Source organism: Tenrec ecaudatus, chromosome 9 (genome assembly GCF_050624435.1).
Source record: "Tenrec ecaudatus isolate mTenEca1 chromosome 9, mTenEca1.hap1, whole genome shotgun sequence".
NCBI lineage: Eukaryota > Metazoa > Chordata > Mammalia > Afrosoricida > Tenrecidae > Tenrec > Tenrec ecaudatus.
This window is the reverse complement of record NC_134538.1, coordinates 151145549-151163590: the sequence shown is the minus strand read 5'-3', so window position 1 is coordinate 151163590 and position 18042 is coordinate 151145549. Positions and strand designations below refer to the sequence as shown.

At 54.5% G+C, this 18042-nt stretch overlaps 1 protein-coding gene across 1 annotated transcript in view; it reads left to right on the top strand.

Annotated features, from left to right (window-relative positions):
- The window catches only part of PLXNA4 (plexin A4), a 457211-nt gene that overhangs the window by 350566 nt on the left and 88603 nt on the right, over positions 1-18042 (top strand). The window contains exons 6-9 of the mRNA XM_075558680.1: positions 12134-12257; positions 12877-13030; positions 14257-14356; positions 16552-16666. Of these exons, the coding sequence (XP_075414795.1) occupies positions 12134-12257; positions 12877-13030; positions 14257-14356; positions 16552-16666 (493 nt within the window). The remainder of the gene's footprint in view (positions 1-12133; positions 12258-12876; positions 13031-14256; positions 14357-16551; positions 16667-18042) is intronic.

Here is an 18042-nt window from a genome sequence, read left to right as displayed (position 1 = left end):
TTCCAAAAGTCCCTCCTGGAGTCTCACTCGCAGAGTCCACGCTGTTGCTGCCAGCTTCTGCCTGATCAGTCCTGACTCACAGTCACCCCGTGCGTGACGGAAGGAAATGCCACCCCGCCTGCACCACCTTCACCATCGCAGCTATGGCGGAATCCACAGTTGCAGCCACTGTCTCAGTCCACATCCTGGAGGGCATCCTCTCTCTCTCGCTGCCCCTTTACTTGACCAAGTGTGTTAGCCTGGGCGGAAGAGACACAAATCCAGAGGTGCTCATATGTGTGTAAGAGAGAACTTTATATCAAAGAACAATTGTACATTAAGAAAACATCCCAGCCCATTCCAGATCAAGTCCTGAAGTCCGATATTACCCCATATGACAATACTAGTCCATAAATTCCTCTTTAGACTTATGCAATACATGCAATGATGCAGAATTCTGGAAGATCACAGGCCAGTGGGTGGAAAGTCTTGTGGATCCAGTGGTGGTGGAAGCATCTCAGCACTGGCGTGGGTCTCCACGTAGCTCCTCCAGCTCCAAGGCTCTAGCTCCATCAGCCTAGCTCCATGCAGCTTGTCAATGGGAATGCCTCGCAGGGAGAGTGTGTGTGCCCCGGCTCCAGTGAGCTATTTATCTCCTTAGTGCCTCCAAATGAGGTCATCAAGCTGCGAACTGATGGACAGGCTAGACTCCACCCCTTCACTCTTTAATAGGCTCAAGTTGCCACCAGATTATGTCAGTGCCACACCCAGCATCCTTATCCAGGGACTGGGCTCTTCTACCCAGTGTGTCTGAGACCAAGTCTCTCCTGCCTTGCTTCCATGGAGCATTCTGGCTGCATTTCTCCCAATGCGGATTTGCTGGTTCTCCTGGCATTCCTTGGAATAGTCAACATTCAAATACATCAAAAGGCCACAGCCTTGGGTTTTAAAAAGTCATTTCCTTTAACTTACATCTGAGGAGGACTGTTTCGAGCTAACTCGTTAAGCCAGTGTGCTTCCCTGACCCTCTGCAGCTCAGCTCGAGCCTGTCTCTGCCAGGAGAGGACGGAGGAACATGCACGCTCTTTCTTAAGATGAGGAGTCCCACCTCTCTGCGCTCCTGGGAGGAGACCCGTGCCCTGCCTGAGTACTGTGCTGGCTCAATAGAAAAGCTGGGGGCTGCCTGTGCCCCATGGGGGCTTTCACCTGTTGTCCTCCAAGGGATCGTGGTCAGTGGAGGCTCAGGGACCCCAAGAACAGGAGAGCACCTTTGTCAGTCTCCAGGCTCCTTCCAGTGTGACCTCCCCACCTGTAGGCCCCTCCCAGGCCTGACCCTCACCTGTGGTCCCTTCTGTGGATCCCTGTTTCTGGCAGGCCCCAGGCATCTGCTGGGATCCTGCCTTATATCCTTAGGACACCTCCCACATGACCACTGCATCTCCAGAGGCCACCAAGAGAGGGTCTTCAGGTAGAGTCTCTCCCTGACCCCACATGCTCCATAGAAACCACTGTGGGTCCCCGGGACAGCCCAATCTGGGCAGAGTGATCTCCTGGGAACTAGAAACACCTGGTGGTCAGCACTAGCTCAGAGCATCCCTCCCAGTGGACTGGCTCCCGGGGACAGGCTGGGGAGCAGGCTCCTTGGAGACCCATTGTCCAGCCACCTAGACCAGCCATCGAGTCTGGTCTGCAGAGGATTGGGGGGCGGGGCTGGAGAAGGTGGGGGCTCCAGAGAGGATGAGGGTACCAGAGAAAATGAAGGGGCCAAAGAAGATGGGGGTGGAGGAGTTAAGGAGGCAAGGAGAATAGGGAGGACCGGAGACAGTGGGAGGATGGGGAGAATGGGCAGCCTGAGAGGATGGGGATCCCTGAGATGATGAGAGGTGGGGGAGGCAGGGCACAGGAGGGACTGGAGAGGGTGGGCAAGTCCAGAGAGGAAGGGGGGAGCAGAGAGGATGGGGGTACAGAGCCAAGTGCATCCCTGCACCCCCAGGTGGGATCAGGAAAGGTAGTGGGTGCAGCATGCACATGCCGATCTGCAGCAACCAGGGACAAGGGATGGGTGATGACTGAGGGGCAGTATTTTCCTGGCTGCTGACAGGGCTAGAGCAGGTGGCTTGTCCACTCGGTGCTCCCCACCTTCTCCTCCTCTGTCTCCTCCTCGCTCCCCACTCCTGTTTCTCCTCTCGGCCTCCATTGACTCTTCTCCCAGAACTTCTCTTCAGTTCCCATAGAAATCAATCAGTCCCAACAGAAGGGATCACCAGCCCGGTACCGTACCATTCTGCCCACGGCTCGTGGGGTCCTGCATCTTGAAAACAACCTGCTTCCGGTTCCTCTGCCCTCCATCCTTCTGTGGTGTTCTGGGAAGGAAGTCAAAGCAAGAGTCTATCCAAGGACCCAGGGCAAGCATGTCTCCACGCAGGCAATGAGGCCTGTCTGGTGAACTGATGGCCACATGAGTCCAGGAAGGCTCTTGGGCCTCCTACCGTCTCCTTCGCCTTGGTGAAGTCCCGGGCCTCCTCCTGCCTCAGTGTCCTCTCCCACTGAGTTAGCTCAGAAGGCATTGGCCCGCCCAACATAGAGAAGTGCTCAGGTTGGCTGTAGGCCTTGAGAGATGGCAAAGGGGTTGTGGGTACCGTCGCCAGCAGCTGGTGGCAGCGGCCAACTAATAGCACCATCTCAGCCTTCCTGACTGGAGGGTCGCCCAAGGACAACTAAAACATGTCCACTTCTGGGAAACCTCTCTGTGCTTCCATTGGCAACCACGGCACTGGGTAAGAACGCTACTCATCTGCCGTTACGCTTAGCTGCCATGGGCTTGGCGCCAATGCATGCCAATGCCGCACACAAGCGAACAAAATGCTGCCTGGTCGCGAACCATGATGGACTGGCTGTTAGAAAGTCCGTCTCCAGGCCTTTCTTCCTACTTTTAGTCTGGAAGGCTCACTGCAGCCTGCGGAGCACCCTGGCAATAATGTGAGCCCTCGCCTTTGCAGAACAAACCTCTGACATACCCACCGGCCTAGGACGGATTCCTTTTCTCTCCAATTCGGTCAGGCCCACAGTTGGAGCTGTCCACTTCTGTGGGCATTGCGGGTGAAGGCAATATAAACCCAGTGTCGTCTTTCGGCAGAATCCCCAAATTGGAGACAATGCCCAGAAAGCCTCCTGGTTTTCCCACTTACGTTGGAATTCCACGTTCAGTGGGACTTCCATCCAGCTTCTTAGGGAAGCCTCCAGCCCCTTATTTTCAGGTCCTGGTGTTCTTGCTCAAATGGTACCAGCGACGCACTCACCGTGGCCATGTGACGCATGATGGGTGGAGGGTCATCTGTGGGGGAAAGGAGCCAGTTCTTGTGTCCAGGGCTGGTGTGTCCATGCCCGAGAACCAGGGTGCCCGAGCAGCAACGTCCCTTCCATCTTGTGGGTGCGTCCAGGTCGGGCTGCCTGGGCTCCTGAATTCCCCAATGAAATGTGCGAGCCTCCGCAGCAGGCCTGGCAGTTAATATTTCCCTCGCTGTACTTGGGAATTAATTTCTAGGAACTTAATCACCACCTCTCTCGCTCGCCCCCTTCTATCCTCCAGTCCTCTCCCTTCTAATTTTCCACTTGGCTGGGAATTCTCCAGCAGTAGAAGTTCAGGCTCGGGGAAGGCGGAGGTAGCTGCTTCATTAGAGAGGATAATCTCATCAAAACCACTGGCTTGAATAATAACCCTTTCCAAGGGGCCTGGGCCTTCTTCCCTGAGGGCTGGCTGCACCTCTGGTCTCAGGGCTGCAAAGGTGGAATGCAGACAAGGGGAAGGAGGTTGGGTGGCCAGAGGAGTTTTCCGGAGAAGCCCCTAGGCCCTGGTGGTCTTCTTGGATCAACTTCGGGCTGCTCTGTGCTCCAGGGCAGTCGTGTCCACGATGGAAGCATTTCTGAGAACTCGAAGTAAAGTCATGGGTTGCTGTGGCTAGTGGCCCTTGACATGGCTCATCGACACGTGCAGCAGAACAAAATGTTGCCCGGCCTTGCTCCATCTTCACAGCCATTGGTCTGTTTGGGCTCCTAGGTGTGGCTCTCGTGTCAATCCATTGTGCTGAGAGTCTCCCTTTATTTTCACTCACCCTCTACTTCCTTCACCAAGCAGGGTGCTCTCTAAGTAATCAGACTTTCCGGACGATGTGGCCAGCCAGCCAAGCCTTTGTGAATCTGTGTGAGCCTGTGTTCCTGCCTGGTAAATGGATGGAGCAGGATCTTCCTTCCAAATCTAGGAAGCTCCTATGACGGAGTTGAAGAGCAGACTTAAGAAGGTTCTCTAGCCCATTTGAAGGAAACTTCTAAGCCAGCCCCCCTGCAGGCATGTGAATGAGCCTTCTGAATAGGCCCAGCTCTTGCCTGAGTGAAAAGGGAATTCCTATTCCCAGGAAGGCAGAAGGCCACGACCTGGGCAGACCTAGAAGGAAGCCGAAGGAGTCCATTCTTCCCCTGCATTATCTGAATACACTGAAGGTCAACCGGCTGTGCTGTTGGACTTTTGCCGGCTCCACCCTCTCAGACCATGAGGGAGCGTGAAACTGTCAAAACATCCCTGGTCCTGCCTTTCAGCTTGACTTGCCACCAAAGCCATGGAGTTCTCAAGACCCGTTGACAGCTACTGCGAAAGCAGCGTGACAAGCAGGCCTCTCCTCTCCTCTTTCCTCACCCCAGGCCCTGGATGCCCCCTCCCACCTCAGTAGGAAACCCGCTGCAGCCACGTCTATTCCTGTCTTTTACTTTCGCCACGGGAAAGCCCAGAAGAAAACCCAGCTTCATTTTCAGAGGAGTAGGAGGAAAAAGGCAGAGGGGGCTGAGGTCAATGCCCATCCTTGCGATCGGGTCAATCCCTAATTCACAACAATCCTGCCACCGAGAAGAGAACTGGCCCCACAAGGTTTCCAGTGCGCTGTCACAGGAGCAGATGTCCTAGAGGCACCTGGAGGTTGCGAACCCAAACCTTTGAGGTTAGCAGCAAGGTATTGAACCACTGCGCCACCAAAGCTCCTTGGGGTAATACCAGCGGTTAGTTTCTGGAGCTCAGTGAAAGCTAGGCATTAGTCCAAATGCTTTCCTCACAGCGTCCCCCTTTGTCCTCATAACAATCCAAGTAGCTATTTCTTTGGTTAGGGCCATCATGTCAGTTCCAACTTATGGCAATCCCGTGGGCAGAACAGGCCCCGACACTTCTCTTGGTTGTCATCTTTATGGAAGCAGATCCCGCAGAATTGCAAGTTTGGGTTCCAACTAGCAGCCTTGCCGTGAGAAGCTGCACAGTTACCCTTTCCACCCTGAGGGCTCCATTACAATGGTGGTCCTGGAGTTGCGGAGTGGCACAAACATGGAAGGGATGCGTGCGATAACTCACTGAATGGTTGGCGGTTGAAATCACCCAGAGGCACCTCAGAAGACAGGCTGGTGCCATCTGCTCTGGAAAGAGCTCATTCTGTAAAGTCCTGGGATGTGCAGTTCCACTTGGCAACACACAGGGCTTCTGTGAGTTGGAATAGTCAATGGCCACTGGTGGTCCTGCTGTGTTGTCCCATTTGTTGTCCTGCTGAGTCTTCCAAGTGACGCCTTTGCGTTGTGATACCTCTAAGGTGTTCAGTTATGATTATGAGGGCTAGAATTATTAGGAGGAAGAGTTAGTCCGGATGGACTAGAGAAACAAATTCATAGACACTCCTCATAGGTACATGAGAAAGAGATTTATATAAAGAGTAATTGTACATTAAGAAAGCATCCCAGCTCAGTCCAGATCAAGTCCCATAAGTCCGATGTTAGCCCAGAGGTTCAATACCAGTCTGTAAATTCCTCTTCAGACTCATGCAACACTGCAATGACACAGAATACAGGAAGATCACAGGCCAGTGGGTGGAAAGTCTTGTGCATCCAGTGGTGGTAGAAGCATCTCAACACTGGTGTGGGTCTCCATGTGGCTCCTCCAGCTCCAAGGCTCTGGCTACCAGCAGCATAGGTCTAGTGGTTTGTCAATGGGAATGCCTTGCAGGGAGAGTGTGTGCGCCCTGCCTACAGTGAGCTGTTTATCTCCTTAGTGCCTGCAAATGAGGTCATCAAGCTGCAACCTGATGGACAGGCTAAACTCCGCCCCTTTGCTATTAATAGTCTCAAATTGACAACAGATCATGTAACTATCACAGAGGACTTCATGAGATAAGTGAGTCAAGCATGTAGAACAATGTTCAGCTCCCACTGAGCCCCCAATAAAGGCCTCCTTAAGGTCTTTTGCAGTAATGCCTCATGGGACTTCTTGGCTGCCTTGTCCACTAGTGCTGGTGTGGATCCCCGGATAATGAGTCCATGACGGTGTCCAACTTCCCTCTGTTTATCGTGCTACTGCTGATAGCTTCCCTGGGGAGGATCCTGGCTTGCCTTAGGTTGAGGTATAACCTGTATTGGAGGCTGTACTCTTTGATCTTCACCAGGAGGTCTTTCAAGTCCTCTTCCCTTTCAGCAAGCAAGATGTTTGTCCTATGCAAATGACAGGCCGGTTATGAAGCTCAAGCTCAAATAACTGAAGGGGGGAAAGTTTCCAGCTTTGAGTTGCCATATTGAAGAATTCACTTGGACAAACTATGGAATGATCCCGGAAGGACCAGAAGAAGGTGGAAGGGAAGCACAGAGTCACTGTACCTCTTGAAACACCTCCTGATCATAAAGACCTGATCGGCATCCAAACATTCCAGGAGGTAGCATCCCATCGAGAACCAGTGGCACTGAAGGAGGAAGCCCCCCTGCCCCAAAGACATTGGCGAGAAGCAAGGCTCCGCCAATGACCGCATACTAATTGAGAGGCACCAACAAATGAATGCAAAGCAGAAAGCACTTGCTTGTCTCCGTCACGGATTCCGGAAGACAGCCCTCTGGCCAACCCAATGGAAGAGACCCGTATTTGTGCCCACTCCAAAGAAAAGTGACCCGACAGAATGTGCAAATAATCTAACAAGATCATTAACACCACGTGGAAGTAAAATTTTGCTGAAGATCATTCAGAAATGGTCACAGCCAGACACCTCAACCGGGAACTGCCAGAAATTCAAACCAGATTCAGAAGAGGGCCTGGAAGGAGAGATCCCACTGCTGGTGTCATATGGATCTTGGCTGAAATGAGAGAATGCCAGCCAGAATCATTACCTCTATTTTATTGACCTTGCAAAGGCATTTGTCTGTGGAGATCATAACAAATATGGTTAATGCCGAGAAGAATGAGGACTCCCGGACACTTCACTGGGCTCATGCAGAACCTGTCCGTGGACCTAGAGGCCATGGTTGTATACATGAGAACGCACTCTGGTTTAAAATCAAGAGGAGAGGTGTACACCTGCGTTGTATCCTTTCACCATATGCATTCAGCTTATATGCCGAGCAAGGCACCTGAGCCCCGGAGCTCTGTGAAGAAGAATGCAGCATCAGGATTGGATGAAAACTCATGAGCCACCTGCGAGGTGCAGGTGACACAGTGAGATGGGATGTTCAAAACCGTAATCTCTATGGATGTCTTCCTTGGGGAGACCAAGATTTGGGGGAAAGTACCCTGTTTCCCGAAAGTAAGACATCCCCTGAAAATAAGACCTACTTCCAGTTTTGCCTCTCGCTGAAATATAAGGCATCCCTCCAAAAATAAGACCTCCCTGAAAATAAGTCCCAGAAGCTACCATAACTCGGGACTCTGGACCGTAGCAGCCAGTGCCTCCGCGCAGCTCACTGTTGACCGCAGTGCAGCCAGAGCAGACAGGAAGTGCAAGGTCTCTTTTAATAAAACAATAAATGTTTACCATATTCTTCTTCATGGAAAAATAAGACATCCCCTGAAAATAAGACTTAGCGCATCTTTGGGAGCAAAAATTAATAGAAGACACTGTATTATTTTCAGAGAAACAGGGTAGTTGGTTTGGAATTCTCTGAAAGGCTAAACAAACAAACAAACAAACCATGATTGGCATGTAGCTCCGACCACGACAACTCTATAAGACCGAGCAGAAATGCCCCGCAGAATTTCCAAGACGATCATTCTGTGGAGCCCCGGAGGGATTCAAAGCTCCAATCTTTCAGTTGGCAGCCAACTGCTTCCCCACTGCGTCACCAGGGTTCCCTGGAGAGACAGCCCAATGCAGCTGAAAGACCTTTGGAAGCAGCAACGGATGCCAGGAACGCTTGCCCTGGGAACCCCGAGCATATACCTTGGCCCTGTGGCATCTCTCTGCTCCATCTACCCCTTTCTTCCACTAACTGCAGGTGATGGTTGTCCTGCAAGCCTTCCGGAGCCCCCTCCCCGCCCTTCGTGATTTAATCAAAGACACTTCTCGGACCTCCTGATTACTCCTGGAAAGAACTTCAAAGTTGGGGAGCCGGTGAATAATTGAAGCGGGCGAGACGCTCTGGGTCTGCTGTTAATGGGCATAATAACGCTATTAATAGCGATGTCAGAGCAGACACCCTGGAAGAGTCCATAACATTAGCTTAATGGCTGCAGGTAATGGAGTCCCCGACCGACTGGGAAATTAACTCACAAGACTGGGAGGCTGCCGTTCAGGCTGCCATGGTCGGTGAGGGGGGGACAGCTCGAGGGAGCCCAGACGCCTCGCTGGCCTTTGACTCGGGGATGGGGCGAGACAGAAAGGGCCTGGAGGATTCCTCTTGGCCTCCTACTCAGAGTTACAACCAACACTCAAAAGAGCCTCAAAGAAAAAGGATCACTGGCTCTGTCTGCCCCAGAAGGAGGGTGTTGGTGTTTGCCGGGTGCCTTAGCGGTGATTCTGACCCCTGGCCAACCCCTGTGTTGCTGAGCCCCGCTGCCCAGAGGGGTTTCCTAGATTGTGGCCTTTGTGGAAGCAGGTGGGCAGGCCTCTTCTCCCATGGACTGCTGGTGGGTTTGAACCACTGACCTTGCCGTTAGCTGCGAAGCATTTAACCAGGATGCCGCCAAGCCTCCTTTAGAGAAGATGATCGAGGGGAGGGGATTGAAATCCTGTCACATGAAAACAAACAAATTCACCACCATCGAGTGGATCCTGACTCACGGCGACCCTCTAGGACAGGGTAGAACTGCCTCTACGGGTCTCTGAGAATGTAGCTCTTTCTGGGAGCCCCGAGCCCAGTCAGTCAGTCAGTCAGTCAGTCAGTCAGTCAGTCAGTCAGTCAGTTTGTTTTCAGAGCCCAGTCTTTGTCCCAGCAGTTGGGAATTGCCGACCTTATGGTCCATATTCTAATTCGTAACCCATTAGGCCACCGGGATTCCCTTCCATCGGTGAAGGGAAGGGGGTTCTGTCTGCAGCAGGTGGGTCTGTCCTCGATCGCCTCCACTGCCCTGTCTGGAAGCTACAGGGAAGTGGGAGCCTGAGCCCCAGAGTGCAGGCTTCTGAGTCCACCTGGGTTCAAACACGGACTCCGTCGGAGCAGATGGAGGCCTCAGCGGACAAGCTCCCAAAGCACTCACCTCTTGGGCACCGATCTACAAGGTGGGGCTTTCAGGTGGCACCTTCTCACCCGGAGCCCTGCTGTGAGGATGAATGATAAACATGTCACCCCCATCACAGAGTACGACCAGCGCACAACATCTGTCCCTGTTGGCATTGGACCCCATGGAGTCAGTCCCATGGGACCGATTAGAACTGTGTCCAGGGGGTTTCTAGGTTACGATCTTTGTGGGAAGGAGAGCTCTGGTGGCACCATCTGTAGAACGTTCAGCTACTATCTGCAAGGTTAGGAGTTCGACCCCACCAGCTATAAGTGCACAGAAAACAGAGGCAGTCATCTACCATAAAGATTACAGCCTTAGATGGCAATTGTGCAGCTCTTCTTGATGTGGCTGAACTATTCAATCATATGACATGTGGATAAAGTGCAAATAAAACTGAAGAGAGAGATTACAGCCTTAGAGACCGTATGAGGCAGTTCTTTTCTTGTAGGGCAACACTATGAGTTGGAATTGACTCGAAGACAAAGAATCCGTGGATTGTGGTTGGGGAGTCGGTTGGCTGGTTTTCATTTATATGGGAGTAGATTGCCAGGTCTTGCTCTGGAGTCACGGATCCCTTCAAACACCCAGCCTTTAGTTTAACGGCCTAGCACTAAACTATGGGGCCACCAAGACTCCTTACTCAATAGCCCGAAGCCAAACTCCAAGCTCACTGCCATCGAGTGGACTCTTAGAACCCCTACAGGACAAGAGAGAGCTGCCCCTGTGGGTTTCCATGACTGTAACACGTTACAGGAGTAGAGGGCTTCATCTCTCCTGCAGAGAAGATCGTGGTTTCAAACTGGTGGCCTTGTGGCTCCTCAGCCTGAAGCCACGATGGCGTGCTTCAGGAGTCTCTCTCTCTCACAGTCCACATGAATGTCTCATGAGCTCCTCCTTTGTGCCTCCAAGTCTCCCTTTCCTTCTTAATCCCCCAAGGGGCAGCGTCAATCTTCAGCCTTCAATGATGCCTCACATGGCTAAATCCCCGCTCAGACACTGTCCCGTTAGTTCACCCTTCCTCCGAGCTAGTGAATCACCCAAGACCAGAGGCGGATGTCTGGAGGCAACTTCCTTCCCACAGCACACCTGCGGCAGCTGAGCTCTCTCCCTGTCCCCTCCCCATTCCTTGGCAGCTGTGTTCGCTCCTGACTCTTTGACTAATGCTTCCTCTACCCTGACATGACCATTCTGCTGCAACATCTCGTTAACCAGCAGACACCAGCCCCTCAGCAGTGAGTTTCCTGAGTGTCTCATCCTGTGGACGGGCCCCCTGGGGGTCCTTAATACTGGCGTCTGGTGGAGCTCCCTGTCCACTCTGCTTACCTGAGATTGATGAGATACTGCTTCCTACAGCTCAGACCCTGCCCGACTCTCAACTTCTACTGTGAGGCAGAGCTAGACCTGCCCAACCTCAGAACCTAAACAGCCCCCCCCCCCCCCCGCCAAGAGGTTGCCTGTATACCTGGGTGATGCCCAGAGCAATTAGGGGAATCTTTCACAAGCCCCACCCCCTGCCCCAGTTAGGACTGTAAGATCCCAAGTCACACTGGCCCTACAGAGCCCCAGTGACCTCACATGACATTCCAACCCAACTCACCCTCTAGACCACCGCACTATGGACTGCCATCTGTCTTCTGCCTTCGGAGACCCGAGAGACAAAGTCCTCAGAAATAAGCAGACATGGTTTCTGCTTTTGAGAAGCTCATATGTGGCGAGAGAGGGCTTTATCCAGCCTAATAAACCCCATAGAGACAGGCAAGTTCAGGACCACCGGAAACCCCAGCGAGCTGTAGAACCAGGAGGAGGATGCTCATGGCTCTGCCCGGCTGTGGTGGAGAGGGGTCACAGATGAATGATGGTTGAACCCTGCCTAGAAGGGTGGGTAGGAGCTGGTCAGGTGGCAAACGGAGAGAAGGCCATCTAGACCAGGCGGTTCTCAACCTGTGGGTCGCGACCCCTTTGGGGGTTGAACGACCCTTTCAAAAGGGTCACCCGATTCATGACAGGAGCAAAATCGCAGTGATAAAGTAGCAACAAAAATAATTTTATGGTTGTGGGGTCACCATAACATAAGGAACTGTATTAAAGGGTTGTGGCATTAGGAAAGTTGAGGACCACTGGTCTAGATGAAAGGCTACTGATGCAGACAAGGAGACCCGGATGAGACGATGTTGGTGCAAAGACCAAAGCTCTGGTTGACTCATGAGGGAAGAGCAAGGCCAGCTCTGGGATGTCCGAGGAGCTAAAGAAGACCAGGAAGGACGTCTGAGCCCTTTGCAGAGAGTGATGAGTGTAGCATGATTCCGCAGAGTGGTGAGAGTCTGCGTGGCCCGACCAAAAGCAAGCAGACAAACTCACTGCGAGTGAGTTGATTCCAACTCATAGCGACCCTTTAGCACAGGGTCGCGCTGCCCGGTGGGTTTCCCAGACTGCCGCTTGACGGGGGACCATTCCAACAGTTGACTGGGTTTCTGACCCTCTTCACACTGGGCCAGGAAGAGGAGGGATGGGGAAGGAAACACAGCGAGTGTGAGGAGGCCAGGGGTCACTTACCCCTGGGTGCTATGGCTGACAGGGCTGACCTCAGAGCCAGGCCCCCTCCAGGGACAAGGGACCTTCTGCTCATGGGTCACCCTGCTCTGTCCTCCCCAGGTGCACCCGGAAGGGACAGTGCGAGCGTTCCCGGGAGCCGCGCAGGTTTGCCTCGGAGATGAAGCAGTGTGTCCGGCTGACGGTCCATCCCAACAACATCTCCGTCTCCCAGTACAACGTGCTGGTAAGGGCCATGGGGTCAGGGCTGAGCATGCAGGAAGACCCGCTGCCCACCACACAGAACCCATCCAGGGCCCCTTGGGGGACTGAGCCTGGCTGCTCTATGAAGCGATGCCCATTGGGGATGGGAGAGGGGATGCCATAAGACTGCGGTGAGGAGGCAACAGGCATAAGGGGTGAAAAGACAAGGATCACAATGTCAAGAAAGGGCCAGAGTGGGGTCTCTGTCCATAAAGTAGAAGGGCCGGGGGGTGGAGGGCAGATGCTGTCCATGTTCTTGCCCGGGGCGATCAGTATGAGGGTCGCCATTATTCTCCCCAAACTGGGATGAACGCTAGAGGTGCTTGGTCATAGGGCTCCCCCGGTGCTTCTGTCCTTCACAAGCCCCAACTCTTCTCCGATTGCTGGCACCAAACCCATCAGCATCCGCAAGCCCAGTCTCACACCTCTCCCTCGATCTCCCGCTGCCTTCTGCAAACTGCTCTGGTCAAACATTGGGTCTGGACTTCCCTGGGTTAATGTTGTCCCTCATGGTCCTCTCTCCCTCTTCCTCCCCTCATGCCATGCCCCTCTTTGTCCACCTCTCCCTCCTTGGCTCCCTCTGCCTGCTCCCTGACTCCCAGCTGGTACTGGAGACATACAACGTCCCAGAGCTGTCCGCCGGCGTCAACTGTACCTTTGAAGACCTGTCGGAGATGGATGGGCTGGTGGTGGGCAATCAGATCCAGTGCTACTCACCCGCGGCCAGGGAGGTGCCCCGCGTCATCACAGAGAATGGTGAGTGTCGGTGCCAGGGGACACCTGAGGAAGGGCAGAGGCTGTGGATATGTTGCAGGAAGGGGGGTGAGGTGGGGTGGCTGATCTCTTTCTCAGCCCCACGTGAGTGCCAGCGTGCATGAGGAACAGCTGCAGAGAGGGGTGGAGGGTATGACCAGGCCAGGTGCCCTCGGAGACTGGACTGGCCCCAGGGGCTGGCAGGTGGCCGGTGAAGGGAAGCCACCAGGAACAGGAATGGGGTCCCAGGAGACATCGGGTGCCTCAGCCCTCTGCTCAGACCCTGCCTTCCACCACCCCCGGGGTCCCCAGAGGAAGGAAGGCTGCCAGAGGCTCAGCTTGGGGCAGGCTCAGCCCAGGCAGAGGGACGCCTAGTCATCCCTCCCCTCTGGCCTGGCCTCGCGTGCTGGAGGCTGGTGGATTATGGAGAACCTTGGGGAAGCCGGAGCCCAGGCTGGACGTAGGGCCAGGGTCAGGGCTGCACATATAACTCACCAGTGGCACCAGCTGAGGTCACCCACGGGTATTCCCCGGAGGGGCGTCTGTGCAGGATGGGGTCTGCAGAGGTGGGGCAGGAAGGCAGCGCCACTGGGACTCTGCAGAGCTCCTCCTGCCCCAGCCCCTGGGTCATCCAGGTGTGGTGTGCATGAAGGAGTGCATGTGATTGTGTCTGTGTATGCATGATGTGGACATGCGTGCGTGCAGGTGTGTGTGCATAAAGTGAGTGTGAGCGCACACTCGAAGTGTGAGTGTGCCCCTATGTGAGTGCATGAGTGGAGGTGTCGGTTATTGTGCTTGCATGTGTGCGTGCGTGAGTGACCGTGCACGGGTATTGCCTGCACACCTGCATGCATGCGAGCATGTTTGTGGGCAGGAGTGAGTGTGCATGTGAATACGTGTATTGTGTGTGCGAGTGTCCCTTTGCAGCAGTGTGTACAGGTACGTTTGTGAGTATGTCAGTGTATGGTGTATATGCACAGATGTGTTCATGTGCGTGTGTGCTTTGCATGACTGTGGGCGAGTGGGCGGCTGTACACGGGGGAGGCGCACAGGGAGGGCGCATCCGTGGAGGGAGGCGACATAGCACTGTCCCTGCAGCTACTCGGGTATCCTGGGGCCCCTTGGAGCCGAGTACCCCTTTGTGAACAGGCTTCCGCCCCAGGGACATTCCTCTCAGGGGGAGCCTGACCGGGGCCCTGCACCCACCCCTTGGCTGGCTCTGCCCGCAGGGGATCACCACGTTGTGCAGCTGCAGCTCAAGTCCAAGGAGACGGGCATGACCTTCGCCAGCACCAGCTTTGTCTTCTACAACTGCAGCGTCCACAGCTCGTGAGTGCCCCCCACCCCATTTGGCACCCGCTCGGTGGTCAAGGGGTGTGGTTGGCTAGGGAAGCAGGGGTGGGTAGGAAGCCTGGCTCGAACTCCATGCTACTTTAACGCCACTGCTCCAGAGAAGGCAGGGAGGACTGAGGCCACCTGTACCCAGCAGGAGCCTCCTGCTGCCCCGGCGCCCGCAGCGCTGATGAGAAGAACATAGAAGGCCAGGCCCCTTGCCTATAAATCTCCCCAAATTGGATCCATTTCCCACCACCTCCTGGGGGTGGTGCCTGTCACCTGAGCCTCAGCAGCTGCTTCTGGGTCAGAGCAGCCGCCTGAGGGAACAGAGAACCTGGGACTCCAAGGTCCGTGGCCCACTGCCAAGTCAGTTGCTGATGTAGTCAGGACCTGGACCCAGGCTGCCTGGTTTGGGGAGGCTGAGGGGCACGGGACCCAGGAAGCCTGGCTCACACTCTATGTGACGTAAGTGTCACAGAGACAGGAGGCAGGAAGGCCCAAGGCCAAGCCCTGGAATGAAACCTGCCGGGAAAGGTGCCAAGTGACTGTGAGTTGGGGTCCTTCTTCCAAGGATGGCTCCCAAAGGCTGCTAGTCAGCCTAGCACACTCCATCCTCCAGAGCCAATGCTGAGAGCCCAAGCACAGCCATTTCCACCACGGCACCTGGGTGCATGGTTCAGCTCGAGCCCCGCCCCCTATAAAATGGCCTAGCCCTTTGCTAAAGACCTGTGGGGCCTCCCGGCTGGAAGCCCCCTGGGCTGTGTGGCGGTGGTTGCTCTGGCCAGGGCTTAGCTGTCTCTGGGAACCCACGCTGAGAGGCAACTAGACCCCCTGACCAAAAATGAGTTTCCTCAACCTGGGACCCCCCCTTCCTCTCTGGCCATGGATCTGCCCTTGGCTTTCCCACCTAGAGGCCTCATCCATCCCTCCCTCCCCTCTTGACCTCCTAGGAAGCAGAGGAGGTAGGTGACACAGTGCTAGCCCCGTGGTATAATTATCGCCTTCCATGCAGGAGACCCTGGTTCGATTCCCAGCATACGCACTGGGTGCATGGCAGAGGCTTGCAAATGACTAGGATGCTGGGTAGGTCTCAGTAGAGTTTCCAGCTCAAGAGACTAGGAAGCAAAGCTTGGTGATTGATATCTGATAATCAGCCAATGAAAACCCCCTGGAACCCAAGTGTGCGCTCTAAGCCACTCGGGTAGCATTTCATCCTGGGGCCACTGTGCACGGCTGTGTCATTCAGCAGCAGCTGAGCCTGGCAGGGGGACTCAGTGTGCGTGGCCAGGCATGGGGACTTGTGCTGGGCAGTTCAACAAACAAGCCAATTGGTTGCCACTGATTCCACGGCTACTCCTGGTGACCCCATGGGTGGCCGAGTCGAGAACTGTTGTGCTCCATTGACTTTTCAGGGTGAGCCTGGTAGCAGAGGGGCGATGCGCTGGGTTGTGACCCCATGGTTGGCAGTTTGAGACCACCAGCAGGTCCTGGGGGAAAAGACTGGGTTTTCTACCTCTGTCAACAGTTAGTTTCAGAAACCCGCAGGGGTTCACTGTGAGCCAGCACTGACTCAATGGCGGCGCGTTTGGTTTTTTTGGTTTGAACTTTTGGGAAGAAGCTCACCAGATCTTTATTCTGAGGTGCCTTGGAGTGAACTTGAACCTCTCCCACCCCCTGGCCATCAGCAACCGAGCGTGTTAACCTCCCTTTAGGCAGAAGGAGCTCTTATAAAGTGGCCTTTGCTTCTCAGGGAAAAAGGGTGGCAAGGTGAATACCCAACTTGGGGAGACTCAGGAACCGCCTCCGCCAGGGTGGTCCCAGCAGGGTCCCTGAAGCTGAGGACCTGGGGTCACAGCCTGAGTTACAACCAGAGTCATCGTTGGGACAGACCATACAAGCCCGATGTCTAGACCAGATTGCTCCCTCTTCAGTGAGGAAGGGCGCCATCCTGCGGCGATGGAGGAAGATGGAGGAGGCCCTAGCGGGGAGAGCTGTCAGCACCGTGCAGGGGTGGAGGCCAGGGTATAGTTCCCTTCTGGATCGAAAGGGCTAGCTTAGCACCAAGCCTCCTTGGCCTGTGCTGTGGTGAGTGCGGGGGAGCCCTCTGTTAGAAGTGCCTCACTAGACTCCGGACCCCCAGTCCCTCCAGTCCAGGTTCCGGAGCTGTGACTCTTCTTCCTCCCTGCCAGGTGCCTGTCCTGTGTGGAGAGCCCATACCGCTGCCACTGGTGTAAATACCGACACGTCTGCACCCACGACCCCAAGACGTGCTCCTTCCAGGAAGGCCGAGTGAAGCTGCCAGAGGTAGGTCCCCGGAGCCAGGGCAGTGGGGGCCAGGGCGCTGTGGCCCAGGGGCCCAATTTTATGGAGACAACAGGCAAGGAAAGTTCTGTGCTGGGGCCAGACTCTGCGGCAGCTCAGGTGCATCCTGGGCCATTCCACCCTGGAAAGTCCCCCACGAGCCGGGCAAGTCCTAGATAACTGCAGAGCCATGCCGGTACCAGCATGTGCGCGCGTGTGTGTGTGTGTGTGTGTGTGTGTGTGTGTGTGTGTGTGCCCTGAAAACAGTGGCAGGTACACAACGGGAAATACCCACAGAGAAGAACTGACATCAGAGGGGAAAAACAAACCCAACCCCCTGCCCTCAGGTGAGGCTGGCTCCTAGCTGTTCCACACGGGGGTTCTGAGACTGCCCCTGTAAGATTTCCCCAGATGCAGGTAGCTGTTTAAAGATACCAACATCTGAAGGACCTGACTTCAGACTATTCCAGTCCAATGGGGCCGTTTGCCTGTACCGTTCTGCGGATGGTTTTCTCGGAGTCAGCTGCCCGGATTTGTGGGAACTTGGTAACAAAGGAAGGAACTGTCACCCAGCTGGACACCACCGTCGCCATTGGTGATCCATTCAAGCCTATAGTTGCAGCCATTGGGTGGCATCGTTCCTCCCTGAATCCTCGTCCCTCTGCCCGGCGTGAGGCCAAAGTCTCTGTGACCATGGGGTTCCCGTTAGCTAAGGATCTGTGACCATGGGGTTCCCATTAGCTAAGGATCCAGAACAGATGGCCAAGCCTCTTCTCCTAGTCTGTCACAGTTTGGAAGCTCGATGGAACCCTGTCCACCATGAGTGACCCAGCTAGTGTTTGAAATACCAGTGACGTAACTTCCAGCGTCACAGTAACACGCAGGCCACTGCTGTGCAACCCAGTGACAAATGGGCAGTAGACATAATCCCACTGTAAATGGAAATCGGCTGAACAGTATCTGAGCAGGATGTACAACCAAGAGGCGCCACACAGGGGGAATGAGATCTCAGAGCTCGGGGCTGACACCCCATAAGCAGGGTCTGGGTACCCCGTAAGCGAGGTAAGCACAGGCTTGCTTGCGCTGACTCACCAATTTGTAGTGAACAGTGTAGTCTGGGTCTGATGAGGCAAATAATGTGTGGAATCGTTCATGACAGGTAAGGAAACAAGCACAAGTCAGCCTGTGCTTAGCTTGCAGTCCCTGACGTTTGAAGAGAGGTCTTGATTCTGTGGGAAGGCGCTGTGGGGTTGGGAAGGAGATGGGTGTCTGCCAGACCTCAAAGTAGTTTCTCAGATGTGGTGGAAACATGTGAACTTGCTTGTGACAGGTTAGGCTGTAAGCACTCGTAAGCCTGTGCTTGCCTTGCTTAATGGATA